Source organism: Trichomycterus rosablanca, chromosome 18 (assembly GCF_030014385.1).
Source record: "Trichomycterus rosablanca isolate fTriRos1 chromosome 18, fTriRos1.hap1, whole genome shotgun sequence".
NCBI lineage: Eukaryota > Metazoa > Chordata > Actinopteri > Siluriformes > Trichomycteridae > Trichomycterus > Trichomycterus rosablanca.
In genome coordinates this window covers 17308415-17320598 of record NC_086005.1, presented here as the reverse complement: position 1 = coordinate 17320598, position 12184 = coordinate 17308415, and the positions used below count along the sequence as shown (strand labels likewise).

Sequence of the window (12184 nt, the reverse complement as noted above, 5' to 3'; positions counted from 1 at the left end):
TTGAAATAAATTAATGCAGTCAACCTAACTTGAAATAAAAAAATTTATTTTGGGGGACTTGAATAAGTTACTTAAAAGAAAAAAACTATTACATCAATAGCTTTTTATTGTGTACAAATATGTGTACAGACATTTACATTTTCGGCATTTAGCAGACGCTTTTATCCAAAGCGACTTACAGTATACAGTTTAAGCAATTGAGGGTTAAGGGCTTGAACCAGCAACCTTCTGCTTACTAGTCCAGTGCCTCAACCACTAGGCTACAACTGCCCGTGTCCACTAGAAACAGACATTGTTCACTAGAAAATGATTATTTATTTGAACAGTAATTTCAGAGTTTGTAATGGTCATGCCAGTCATTAGATCCAAATACATAAAGTACTTTTAAAATGTGGTAAAACTTATGATTTGCACTGTGAGGCACCTTTGCAGCAATTATATAATGCCATTATGTCAACATAAAGTAAATGTCAAAAGAAATTCCAATGCATTGTGAAACCAATTCCACAAAGAATCTAGGCTGTTCTGATAACAAAGAGACACCTACTCAGTGTAATTATAGTCTTATGTCTTTATGTATCTTGCTTTATGCACAGGAGCATAGTCATGCTGGAACAAGATAAGGCCTTCACCTAACTGTTGCCACAAAGCTGGGAACATAATTAATTTATATAATTGTTTATATATCTTTTAGCAGAGGGTGTATCTGACACACCTGAAATCAACAATTTAAACAGGTGCCCACATTCTTTTCCACCACATACTGTATGAAATCATACATCAGCCAGTCATGTGAAAGCACGTAAAATAACAAACTGTAAAATCATACATTTATGAACATATATAAACATAAGAATTAGCAAAAGTTTACTAATAGTTAACTAATTCTTCAAGCTCTTGCTATTATTACATTTTGCAAAATATTCCAGTGAATCCAGAAAATAGGGTTTGTATTATATAACACTGGAATATTGACACACACTTGGCCAAATGTATGTGACACTCTTCAGGAAAGGCTTTTAGAGTGGGACTGTGGGAATGTTCACTCATTTACAAATCAGTGAATGCCAAACGAGCATTCTAATTCACCCTAAATGTGTTAAATGGGCAGCTGTAGCCAAGGTACTGGACCAGTAATCAGAAGGTTGTCGGTTCAAGCCCCACCACTGCCAGGTTGCCACTGTTGGGCCCTTGAAGGCCCTTAACCCTCAATTGCTTAGATTATATACTGTCACAACTGAAAGTCACTTTGGATAAAAGCATCTGCTAAATGCTGAAAATGAAATGTTTAATTGGGTTAAGATCAGGGCCTTGTCTTCATGGAGCTCGCTTTGTACACAATGTCACAGAAAGGACAGGGAAGAGCGATTTAAAAAAAATAACTGTTTTATACAGCTGTGAACAAAGGTTGCCACTGAAACATTTTCATTATGTAATTATTATATATTTTTCTGTACTTTTGGCCCTAGACATGTAGATCTTACATTTAAATATATTTGTATTTAATATTTCAGATCTTTGTGATGTGAAGACACGTGATAGATTAGTGTGATTCAATGGGGATCAGATTTACACCTGAAATACCCATCAATGGCGCCATCAATCAGTTGTTATCAGCGATGTGACCTGCAGTTTGCAACATTAATTTGGTTTTGTGATGATGAACTTGGTTGATCAGTTTAATTCCGCGATAAGAAGCAGAGGGCAGATAATGGCTGTGTTCTAAACCACAGTTGGCCCAATACTGAGTGTAGGCGACTAATGTTATTTGGTCTGGTGGTATGTAGATTTGGAAGCAGAGTAGCGGTAATAATTGACTTTCGGTAGTAAATATGGGTGTGTTTATAAATACGTGATAAATACAGGTGTATGTTTCAGTATGAAAGGTGGGACAGGATCAGACTGTATTTTCTTTCTTAGTACTCAGTGTAGTGTTTCAGTAATCGGCCATTAACTGATCCGCTACTTCAAACAAGTCCTGCGCTTTGATACCAATACTGACGGAACAGCACTGGATCAACAACAACGCTTCATTAACAATAGCACATCAACCCTGATCCCATGAGCCCGATTTACACCTAATCACACCAACATCTAATCCTCCGTGTGCGCCAGACAGACTCAGACACAATGCAGACAATCAAGTGCTAAACCGTAGCTTTGAGGGCATTTTTTCAATCTTTCAAGAACCAGATACTCCTTACAAATCTGTATATTAAACCGTAACTTAAATCATGTATTAAAATAGGGTGTATTCGACATGTATTTGGGAATGTACACGTTTTAACTATTTACATTCCACATGCTACATAATTAGCACACACTTAAAACAATAGTGGCAGAGAAGTGTGCATTAAAATATATATGTGTTTTTTAAATAGAAACATGTGTATGTATATGCGTATGTATATAGAATTGTCATTACAATTATGACCTACAATTATGCATAGTTTAGAGACATGTCCAATATAATTTATATAAAAATGACATTTACCAGAATATATGTTTAGTATATAAAATGTGTAATGTATAATAAATAAACAACAATTCCATAGAATTTACAAGCCTACTTTATTAGGTTCACCTATCTGATACATGCATTTATTAACCATTATAAGCAGATATGAGGTACACCTACCATACAGGTACACTTTTTAAGTATACAATAACAGATTGTAACCCATGTACACTTAGTCATCCACTGTATCGTTTAAAGTGATAAAAAGAATAGTGTTTCATCCAAAAGTATCAAGCCAAAAGCCTGAAACATGCGCAAAGAAAATGGCTATTCTCTGGCTGTAAACCTACAATGTGTGTTAACATGGTATGTGTGCCCAATTAGTAGGCCAGTACAAGTAAACAGTAATTACATCCCCATACAGAACAGGGTGACTAAGTGTACAGAGCAACAGACGGGCCACCATCTCTATAGCCACAAACTACTTGTTTTAATGTACTTAACAATTAATGTACATACACAATAGTCCAGCTCCAAAATTCAGCTTTTAAGACACTCTGTTATGAAAGAGACTAGACTTCACATATCATTAAGAACATGAAATAGCATTAAATGTATATCAACTGTAAACATGGCACTGGTAGTGTGATAAAAGGGTACTATGCTCCATCAGTACATGGATAACTTATTGTTAATAAGAGGACAATGAATTCTACTCTTTTGAAAACTCTTAAGGCTTGATCAACAATTATCCTAAATACAAAAGCAAGTCCACAGTTTAACAGTATTAATAATTTAAGACACTATAAAGAATTACTCTCCAGTGTCCTTGTAACAAATGATACAAATATAGATTTAGTAAAGCTTCACTTCATTATACAGTATATGATCAAAAATATGTGGACATCCCTTCTAATTATTAAGTTAAGGTGTTATGGTCACATACAGTGTATCACAAAAGTGAGTACACCCCTCACATTTCTGCAAATATTTCATTATATCTTTTCATGGGACAACACTATAGACATGAAACTTGGATATAACTTAGAGTAGTCAGTGTACAGCTTGTATAGCAGTGTAGATTTACTGTCTTCTGAAAATAACTCAACACACAGCCATTAATGTCTAAATAGCTGGCAACATAAGTGAGTACACCCCACAGTGAACATGTCCAAATTGCGCCCAAATGTGTCGTTGTCCCTCCCTGGTGTCATGTGTCAAGGTCCCAGGTGTAAATGGGGAGCAGGGCTGTTAAATTTGGTGTTTTGGGTACAATTCTCTCATACTGGCCACTGGATATTCAACATGGCACCTCATGGCAAAGAACTCTCTGAGGATGTGAGAAATAGAATTGTTGCTCTCCACAAAGATGGCCTGGGCTATAAGAAGATTGCTAACACCCTGAAACTGAGCTACAGCATGGTGGCCAAGGTCATACAGTGGTTTTCCAGGACAGGTTCCACTCGGAACAGGCTTCGCCAGGGTCGACCAAAGAAGTTGAGTCCACGTGTTCGGCGTCATATCCAGAGGTTGGCTTTAAAAAATAGACACATGAGTGCTGCCAGCATTTCTGCAGAGGTTGAAGACGTGGGAGGTCAGCCTGTCAGTGCTCAGACCATACGCCGCACACTGCATCAACTCGGTCTGCATGGTCGTCATCCCAGAGGGAAGCTGACGCACAAGAAAGCCAGCAAACAGTTTGCTGAAGACAAGCAGTCCAAGAACATGGATTACTGGAATGCCCTGTGGTCTGACGAGACCAAGATAAACTTGTTTGGCTCAGATGGTGTCCAGCATGTGTGGCGGCGCCCTGGTGAGAAGTACCAAGACAACTGTATCTTGCCTACAGTCAAGCATGGTGGTGGTAGCATCATGGTCTTGGGCTGCATGAGTGTTGCTGGCACTGGGGAGCTGCAGTTCATTGAGGGAAACATGAATTCCAACATGTACTGTGACATTCTGAAACAGAGCATGATCCCCTCCCTTCAAAAACTGGGCCTCATGGCAGTTTTCCGACAGGATAACGACCCCAAACACAACCTCCAAGATGACAACTGCCTTGCTGAGGAAGCTGAAGGTAAAGGTGATGGACTAAACCCAATTGAGCACCTGTGGCGCATCCTCAAGTGGAAGATGGAGGAGTTCAAGGTGTCTAACATCCACTAGCTCCGTGACGTCATCATGGAGGAGTGGAAGAGGATTCCAGTAGCAACCTGTGCAGCTCTGGTGAATTCCATGCCCAGGAGGGTTAAGGCAGTGATAATAATGGTGGTCACACAAAATATTGACACTTTGGGCACAATTTGGACATGTTCACTGTGGGGTGTACTCACTTATGTTGCCAGCCATTTAGACATTAATGGCTGTGTGTTGAGTTATTTTCAGAAGACAGTAAATCTACACTGCTATACAAGTTGTACACTGACTACTCTAAGTTATATCCAAGTTTCATGTCTACAGTGTCGTCCCATGAAAAGATATAATAAAATATTTGCAGAAATGTGAGGGGTGTACTCACTTTTGTGATACACTGTACATTGCTAACAGAAGTAAAAATGCTCTTTTCAAAAAATCTCCTCACACATACTCCAAAATTTGTGGAAATACTTTTCAGAACAGAGAGGGCTGTTATAGCTGCTAATTGGGGGTAAAGGCACAATTCCATAATCAATTTCTATGATTAGGTGTTCACATACTTCCATATTCAGTTTTGAATAAGAAATTCAGCTAAGGTCTTTCAGGACCTACAAACACACACAGACAGACAGCCTGATCAGAGAGAAGACAGGATCTGTGATGGGTTTGAAAATGTTGTTGGGGGGTGGGGGGTGGGGGGGGTTGGGCTGCCTTGCTGGATCACCAGACTTACTGGAGCCAGGAATTAATGGGCTCATTCAGAGGCGATTGAGACGTCTTAATTACCACACTTGTGAAAACTCAAGGGGTGGGTAGCAGAGCAGGGAGGATATTTCCTTTGATCCTGGCCTGGAGCGAATTGTAAATGAGCTGGGATAAGCCTTATAAATACCCCGAGACCTGTGCAGAAGGTGGTTATCACCTAGCTGAAGACAAACAGAGTTCTAACTCACTCACTTGGTCTCACGACTTCATCTTCTACACATTTGCTGCAGATCTACAATAACACAGGACCACCAGGAACTTTAGCAGAAAGCAACATTTTTACCCATCTTGGCTGGATATACTTTTGGTCAGACTTTTACAGCTACAGAGCAACTACTGGAGGAATGATGAAGGGACACTTTTCCGTCGAATGGCTCTCTCAGAGCAGCCAGGTTCCATATAATTCCCAAGCCATGAACCAGTCCAGCTCTTGGATCTCTGCAGCATTAGATAGACCCAGCACATCTGGGACTGTTCCAGAAAGCCTACCTGGTTTCTACAGCAGGAGAGCAGATAACATAGAGAATCAGCGGATCCAGTCTGAACCAGTAGGACCTACACAAAGCTTTAATAATACACCTAAGCAAGAGACTAGAATGAACAATGCAGTGACCCTTCACCATGGTAAGATTGATCTTTATTTTTCCTCTTTTTTTTTACAGACAATTTAAGTATTCTTAATAAAATATTCATTGACTGAAACAGTAAGCGTCTACACACCAGACCATGGTTTTGGTTTAATTTAAAGATAACATTTTCTTCACTGCATAAACTAAAACATTAAGTGTTGAAACATATTGCATGTAATCTTATCAATTAGCTCTATTGTTTTGATTTTCAGCGATAGCACTCTAAATGGTTTTATGTATTTTCTCCATTCCAGTACCAGAATCAGGCTTTAGCAGCGGGACAGAGGAGGAGGAGACGTCTGGGTATGAGAGTGAAGGTGGACGATCTCTTTCACCTATGGCCTCCAAAGAGCCAGCACCTTCAACCTCGCCTGGCACCGGGCGCCGAGCTCGTACTGCCTTTACAGCTGAACAGATTGAGAGTTTAGAGAGAGCATTCAAAAGAAACGCTTACCTGGGAGCCCAGGACAAAGCCGAGCTGTGCAAGAGGCTAAATCTCTCAGATAAACAGGTATGAGATGGTTTGCTTTAATTTTACTACAAGTTTTTTTAGTCATTTTTTTTTTTTAAACAGAAAAAAATTACTGTAGGTTAAGGTACTTTAGTTATCAGAAGGTCATGTATTCAAATATTAATTTATTTATTTATACTTAAAGGGTGCAGTATGTATATTTGTTGGGATTTAGTGATTTGAGGACATTTCTGGTAGAAATTAGTAACTGCAAGCAACTGTAAAAATAAAATGTAAATGTTGATTGATCTTTGTGGTAAGGCAACACATTGAGTATTTAAGCAGTGGCTAAGATTGGAAGGTGTATTGTTATTATGTAAATGTAAAACTTGTTTCATACTGCAGCTATAATATATTTTTATTAATTTCAAACTAGCTAGCAGTGTTTAGCCAACTATAAGCTAGCTAGCAGTGTTAAGCCAACTTCCAAAAATACCTTTAAATTGGCATAGTTTAGCTAATTGAATTATTTTTTTCTTAACTATATCACCTAGCTTATCTTAAAAAAAAAGTATTTTTTTAAAGTATATACTTAGAATATGTTTTCTTTTTGACCATACAAAGTAACAAAAAAAGCACAGCAACATTAATTTGTTTGTGCATAAGATTCTATGTATTGTTTTATATAGATTATTATTTACATTATATTATGTTTTATTTGTTAAGCATAATTTTATTTTGGATAATCATTTTTAAATCACTGCTGTGCTTGTATAAATATATTACGTAGTAAATTAATTGCAATTTTGATAATTTTACATAATTTTAATTTGTGATAATGGTACATGTATTAATTATTTATGTGCTTCTTTCCACAGATCAGAAACTGGTTTCAGAACAGACGCATGAAGCTGAAGAGGACTGTACAGGATGCTCTGGCACATGCCTGCCAGGCCAATGTGGCATCACAGCTCATGCATTACCCAGAGCTGCAGTCTTACAGGCCAGCACCATACCCAACTTACTACCCAGCACAAGAGAGTCATGCACCCTACCTGTGTCCCCCCAACAGTCATTACACCCCATCAGTTGTCCCCACTTTGCCTGCCAACACTCTCTACCAGTACAGATGCCCTCAGGGTCTGCCCATGGCCCCCAGCAACCAGGCCCTAATGCAGCCCTACCAGCCGTACCCTCACCAGTACTTTAGCTCACAGTGAGCCAAGTCGATCTGAGCCACATGGACTGCAGCCAGACCTGCTTTTAAGCTAAATAAAGTAAATCTCAGTTCTGAATTTGAAACACAGGGTGGAGTGCAATATTGAATGTATTTTTTAGTAGAGTTGAATATTTAAAGAGACGTTTGTAAAGTTATATGTTGTTGATGTTTATATACAAGAGGACTGTATAATAAATGTTTATCTTTTCTTTGTTGAATGGGAAATGTTTTCTTTAGAGGGGCCAAATATGATTTGCCAACTTTATTCCTTAGAACAGTAGACATTCTATTTGTTCTAGTCTAAAAATGACCCAGATACCAGCAAACATTTTACTTTATTTTCAAACAGCAAGTAACCAGAAATGTAAGAAACTCACTTTTATGAGGTCAACAAGGCCATTGTCAGACACCTACATCTTACCATCAGCATAGTTGGTTGTTCAATAGATACAATTGACCGACTGAATTGTCGGCACAAGCAGTGGCGTAAAACCAACAATCATACATAAGTGTCAGTTATGATAAACTTTCCTTATGGAGAATATTGCAGCTTGTGCTTGCAAACCACTTATACCCAGCAGCTTTATTAAATTTTTTTTATGAAGATGTTCACAGAACACTTAACTTGTAAAATATTATTGGGCTTTCTTGCATACACAGCATGTTTAATTTTCGCCTACAATTAGTAGTGTTTACCACTGTCAGGCCCTTAACTCTAAATTGGTTGGAATGTATTCAGTCACGATTCGAAGATGCCTTGGATAAAAACATTTCCAAAAAAATACACAATATAATTCTTTTTGTTTTTGTGTCTACTGCACATGCAGTCAGGGCATCCACTATTTGACCTGTTAGCCGGTACATGTTAATGGCCATTTTCTTCCGATCTGTCTTTTCACTCAAATACTGGTCACTTACTAACCATCTATTTTGTTGTTTTTCCATACCATTCTGTCATTTCCTGGGACTGTTGTGTGCAAAAATCCAAGATCATCATACGATTTCCACCATGATAAGCAAAACTAAAAGTATATATACTGTATGTATAAATGAAAATACATGACTCGTAATTAGTCAGCCATGTAGCAGATAGACAATGCTTAAAGTCATACATAAACGTATGAAGCTCTCTGTTAATGTTCACTAACAGAGCTTTATAACAAGTTTATGTGTGACTTTAAGCATTGTCTATCTGCTACATGGCTGTCTAATTACAACGAGTCATGTATTTTCATTAATACACATTCTTTTACTTTTGCTTTCTAGTTTAGAGGCATTGGAAATGTGTTTGCGTTTAAAATGTACCAATCACATTTTAAAGGCTTATAAGCAGCTTTAAATTGAAGTGCAGTTTAATCCTAAGTCCTGACCTTTATAATAAAGTATGTCATACACAAACAGAAACTTAAAATATACCATCATGCTAAAATCTCTAGACTATAACCAAAAGTTCTGAATTGCTGTCATAGAACCTAGTACTGTATATAACAATATCTTATGCAATATAAAAACGATATAATCACAGAAACAGATTTTAAGAAAAGTTCAAGTCTTTATGTATAAAACAGATGCAGGACACATGCTGGTAAACATTGAGAACATGATGGGTCTGTTAACCCATTTAAAAAGAATGCAGTCATTTTGGTTCCTTGGCCCTGAACTCCACTCCCTCTCAACTTAAGAACAGTAGAGTAAAAGCTAAAGCACATTTCCTGTTCATTCTACACTTATAAAATAACCAAACAAATGTAAAACATAAAACAACTGCCCTCTTTATACCATGCTGGCTGCCGATTACACAAAGATGAGAAAACTGCTTTTACACAGTCTTCTGCTGGCCCTTCTTTCCAATCAGTGACTTGTGAATGTGGGGGATCACACCTGAGAGGAGAGGAGATATTATAAATTAATTATGTTTAAAAGTAGTTACAAACACAGAATTTTACAATTAAAAATTTCACATTTAATCACAGAACAACTGGGTTGAGTACAGAATGAAAACCAGGTGTACAGTAACTGTACTTAAGTCCAATATTTAAAGCAATGTAAGATGTTACTAGCACTGTTACCTTGTCATTTAAGTTTAGGCAAGGTGGTCAACTTTTAAAATGGTTTATTTTAGTCATGTTACTAACAAATGAGCAAAATCAAATTTTACAAAAAAAATTGTCAAATCTAGCATGCAAGTTTTATTTTATTAAGTGGCTGTGGCAAAATAAACAGACGTATTAAACTGACTAACCTCCTCCAGCAATTGTGGCTTTAATGAGCGAGTCCAATTCTTCATCACCACGAATAGCCAGCTGTAAATGCCTGGGAGTGATACGCTTTACTTTTAAGTCCTTGGAGGCATTACCAGCCAACTCCAGCACCTATCTCACACATGAAGGAAAAGCATCAATGCACCATTTATTTACAAAGAGGTAGCAGAAATCTTATACATGGAATGACAAAGTTTATGATTAGTGAAGTTGTTTTTGCTGTATAATGCAACAAATCATTTTGAATACTAATGTAGTAGCTTAAACATAAGTGTATTAATCATTTAAGCTGGCTAATCAATTATAACATTCAAAATGCAGGTTTGCGCTACCTCAGCAGTCAGATACTCCAGGATTGCTGCACTGTACACGGCAGCTGTGGCACCGACACGACCATGGCTAGTTGTGCGTGTCTTCAAATGCCTGTGGATACGACCTACTGGGAACTTCAGACACCACCACTTATTGTTAACTTACACGTGCAAAATATTTTAGAGGGTTACAGTAATTGCTAAAAAAACATACCTGCAGACCAGCCCTCTGAGATCGGGATACTGCCTTGGTCTTGGCTTTGCCACTGTCCTTTCCAGCTTTTCCTCCTGCCTAGGTTGACCAGTGAAAGAAAAGTGTTATTATTACATACTACAAAACAGATCACACAAAGACCTCATGTTACCTAAAACCCATCAGCCTAAGACTGAAATTATTGAATTGTGCTTTAAAGTCAAAGTCAGTCTAGTACATTATTCGTTTATAAAAACAAACAGAACTACTAACCACAAAACTCAGTCCAGCTGTGAATTCATAAAAAGTCTGAAAATCCCAAGTTGTCTATATATAACATTTTACATTGATTTTGTAACTGGTTCACACAAACATGACGTTTTAACTTTCATAGAACTGTAACAAAGCATAGTTTCAACAAAACTGGTTTGGAAACTAAAATCAAGCGTGGTCAACTACTAATCACGTATCTCAAATAAATACGATTAAGCAATTACCTAATAATTGTAACAGAACTCTTAAAAGGTATCTAAAATTTTTATTTATAGTTACAGTTTATAAAATTATTATTAGTCTTACTAGAGATATAAACTTTCGCAAATGCAAGCACGTGTCAGGAATGAAAACTGGTGATATGTCTAACTATGAAATGTCTATTTAATAAAGAAAAATATATAATAAAACTAACAAAAAGTAACAAGTAAACAAAGCCTGCCACCCAACAAAAGATCGTCGAGACAAGATAAATGAATCTTCGAGTCAAAGATTCGATTCACCTAAGAGCACTGGATTTAGTAACTCGACTCCAGTGAATCATTTTATTTGGCTAATCATGACTAGCTAACCATTCGTAGCTTTCTTTGTGGTGTTAACCAAAAATTACACTTAAATAGCACATATAAGAGATATACAAAATACGTTTTTAATAAACAAAATAATCCCAAATGTGTAAGCAGCGGTTGAATTTTTCTACAAAGAAAAAAACCCGCTGCAATCGTGGTATCTAGCTAATTGTTAGCCCGACTTTAAGCTAACGCTAAATATTAAGCTACAATTACAATAAAATTATCCAGGAAGACAAAACCGAGAAAATAGAAAATACAAATCAAAGAGTCCGTTTTGGTAGTGAGTATCCTTTAAAAAATAAAATATTGTGAAACTCCTACCATTTCTCCCTTTAGCGCTCTCGAGGGTTAACGAGTCAGAATGAGTTACTAATCCAACAGCTCACCCGCAAAGGTTTGCTGAAATGCGCATGCGCTCATTAATCCTAGTGGCTGTCCTAGTACATCACAGGGTGTTGAAATAATTATTTAAGCCCATTCCTGCCACCTAGAGGAGAAAAAAGCAGCAGCATTTCAAACGCTGAACTCTGCTATTTTAAAAAGCAGAATGACAAAGTTGATCTGATAAAGCGAAGATTTCGAAATACAAAATGTAAAATACAAAAGATGTTAAAATATATTATTTATATAACCAAAATCCTAATTCTGCCCTTCATTAAATAAAATAAATCGTCAATATTTGTTTCTTTTTTTACCCTCTAGATTACACTATTCAAAACAAAATATTTGAAAACTGTTTGAAAGGCATGCCAATAAAATGTATTTTCTTTTATCCAAACACAAAAGAAAAAAAGCAAATAATTAATTCATATGATCAGACTCATAAATTCTCTTCTAAGCTCACTCTACTGCTTTATATTATCAGATGAGACAAAAACGGAGACTTGGCAACTACCTCAAAGTGGGGTTTAGTCAT

At 37.0% G+C, this 12184-nt stretch overlaps 2 protein-coding genes across 2 annotated transcripts; one reads left to right on the top strand and one right to left on the bottom strand.

Moving 5' to 3' along the window:
- Positions 1-5706: 5706 nt before the first annotated feature.
- Positions 5707-7659, top strand: ved (ventrally expressed dharma/bozozok antagonist). Its single transcript, XM_063013942.1, has 3 exons — positions 5707-5983; positions 6243-6499; positions 7318-7659. Exons 1-3 carry the CDS (start codon positions 5707-5709, stop codon positions 7657-7659), a joined length of 876 nt encoding a protein of 291 aa, XP_062870012.1.
- Positions 7660-9190: 1531 nt separating this feature from the next.
- Positions 9191-11676, bottom strand: LOC134332287 (histone H2A.Z). Its single transcript, XM_063013862.1, has 5 exons — positions 11590-11676; positions 10445-10522; positions 10252-10365; positions 9901-10030; positions 9191-9539 (listed from the first exon to the last, which is right to left on the bottom strand). The coding sequence occupies exons 1-5, from the start codon at positions 11590-11592 to the stop codon at positions 9478-9480; spliced, it is 387 nt and encodes a 128-aa protein (XP_062869932.1). The 5' UTR covers positions 11593-11676; the 3' UTR covers positions 9191-9477.
- Between the last annotated feature and the right edge of the window lie 508 nt (positions 11677-12184).

What these genes read in the sequence shown, in the direction of transcription:
- ved (XM_063013942.1), top strand. Translation starts at nt 5,707, where the DNA reads ATGAAGGGACACTTTTCCGTCGAATGGCTCTCTCAGAGCAGCCAGGTT. An exon ending in TGCAGTGACCCTTCACCATG is followed by an intron (nt 5,984 to 6,242) that starts GTAAGATTGATC and finishes TCTCCATTCCAG; the next exon opens with TACCAGAATCAGGCTTTAGC. An exon ending in TAAATCTCTCAGATAAACAG is followed by an intron (nt 6,500 to 7,317) that starts GTATGAGATGGT and finishes TTCTTTCCACAG; the next exon opens with ATCAGAAACTGGTTTCAGAA.
- LOC134332287 (XM_063013862.1), bottom strand. An exon ending in CTCAGAGGGCTGGTCTGCAG is followed by an intron (nt 10,366 to 10,444) that starts GTATGTTTTTTT and finishes TGGTGTCTGAAG; the next exon opens with TTCCCAGTAGGTCGTATCCA. An exon ending in TGGAGTATCTGACTGCTGAG is followed by an intron (nt 10,031 to 10,251) that starts GTAGCGCAAACC and finishes TGTGTGAGATAG; the next exon opens with GTGCTGGAGTTGGCTGGTAA.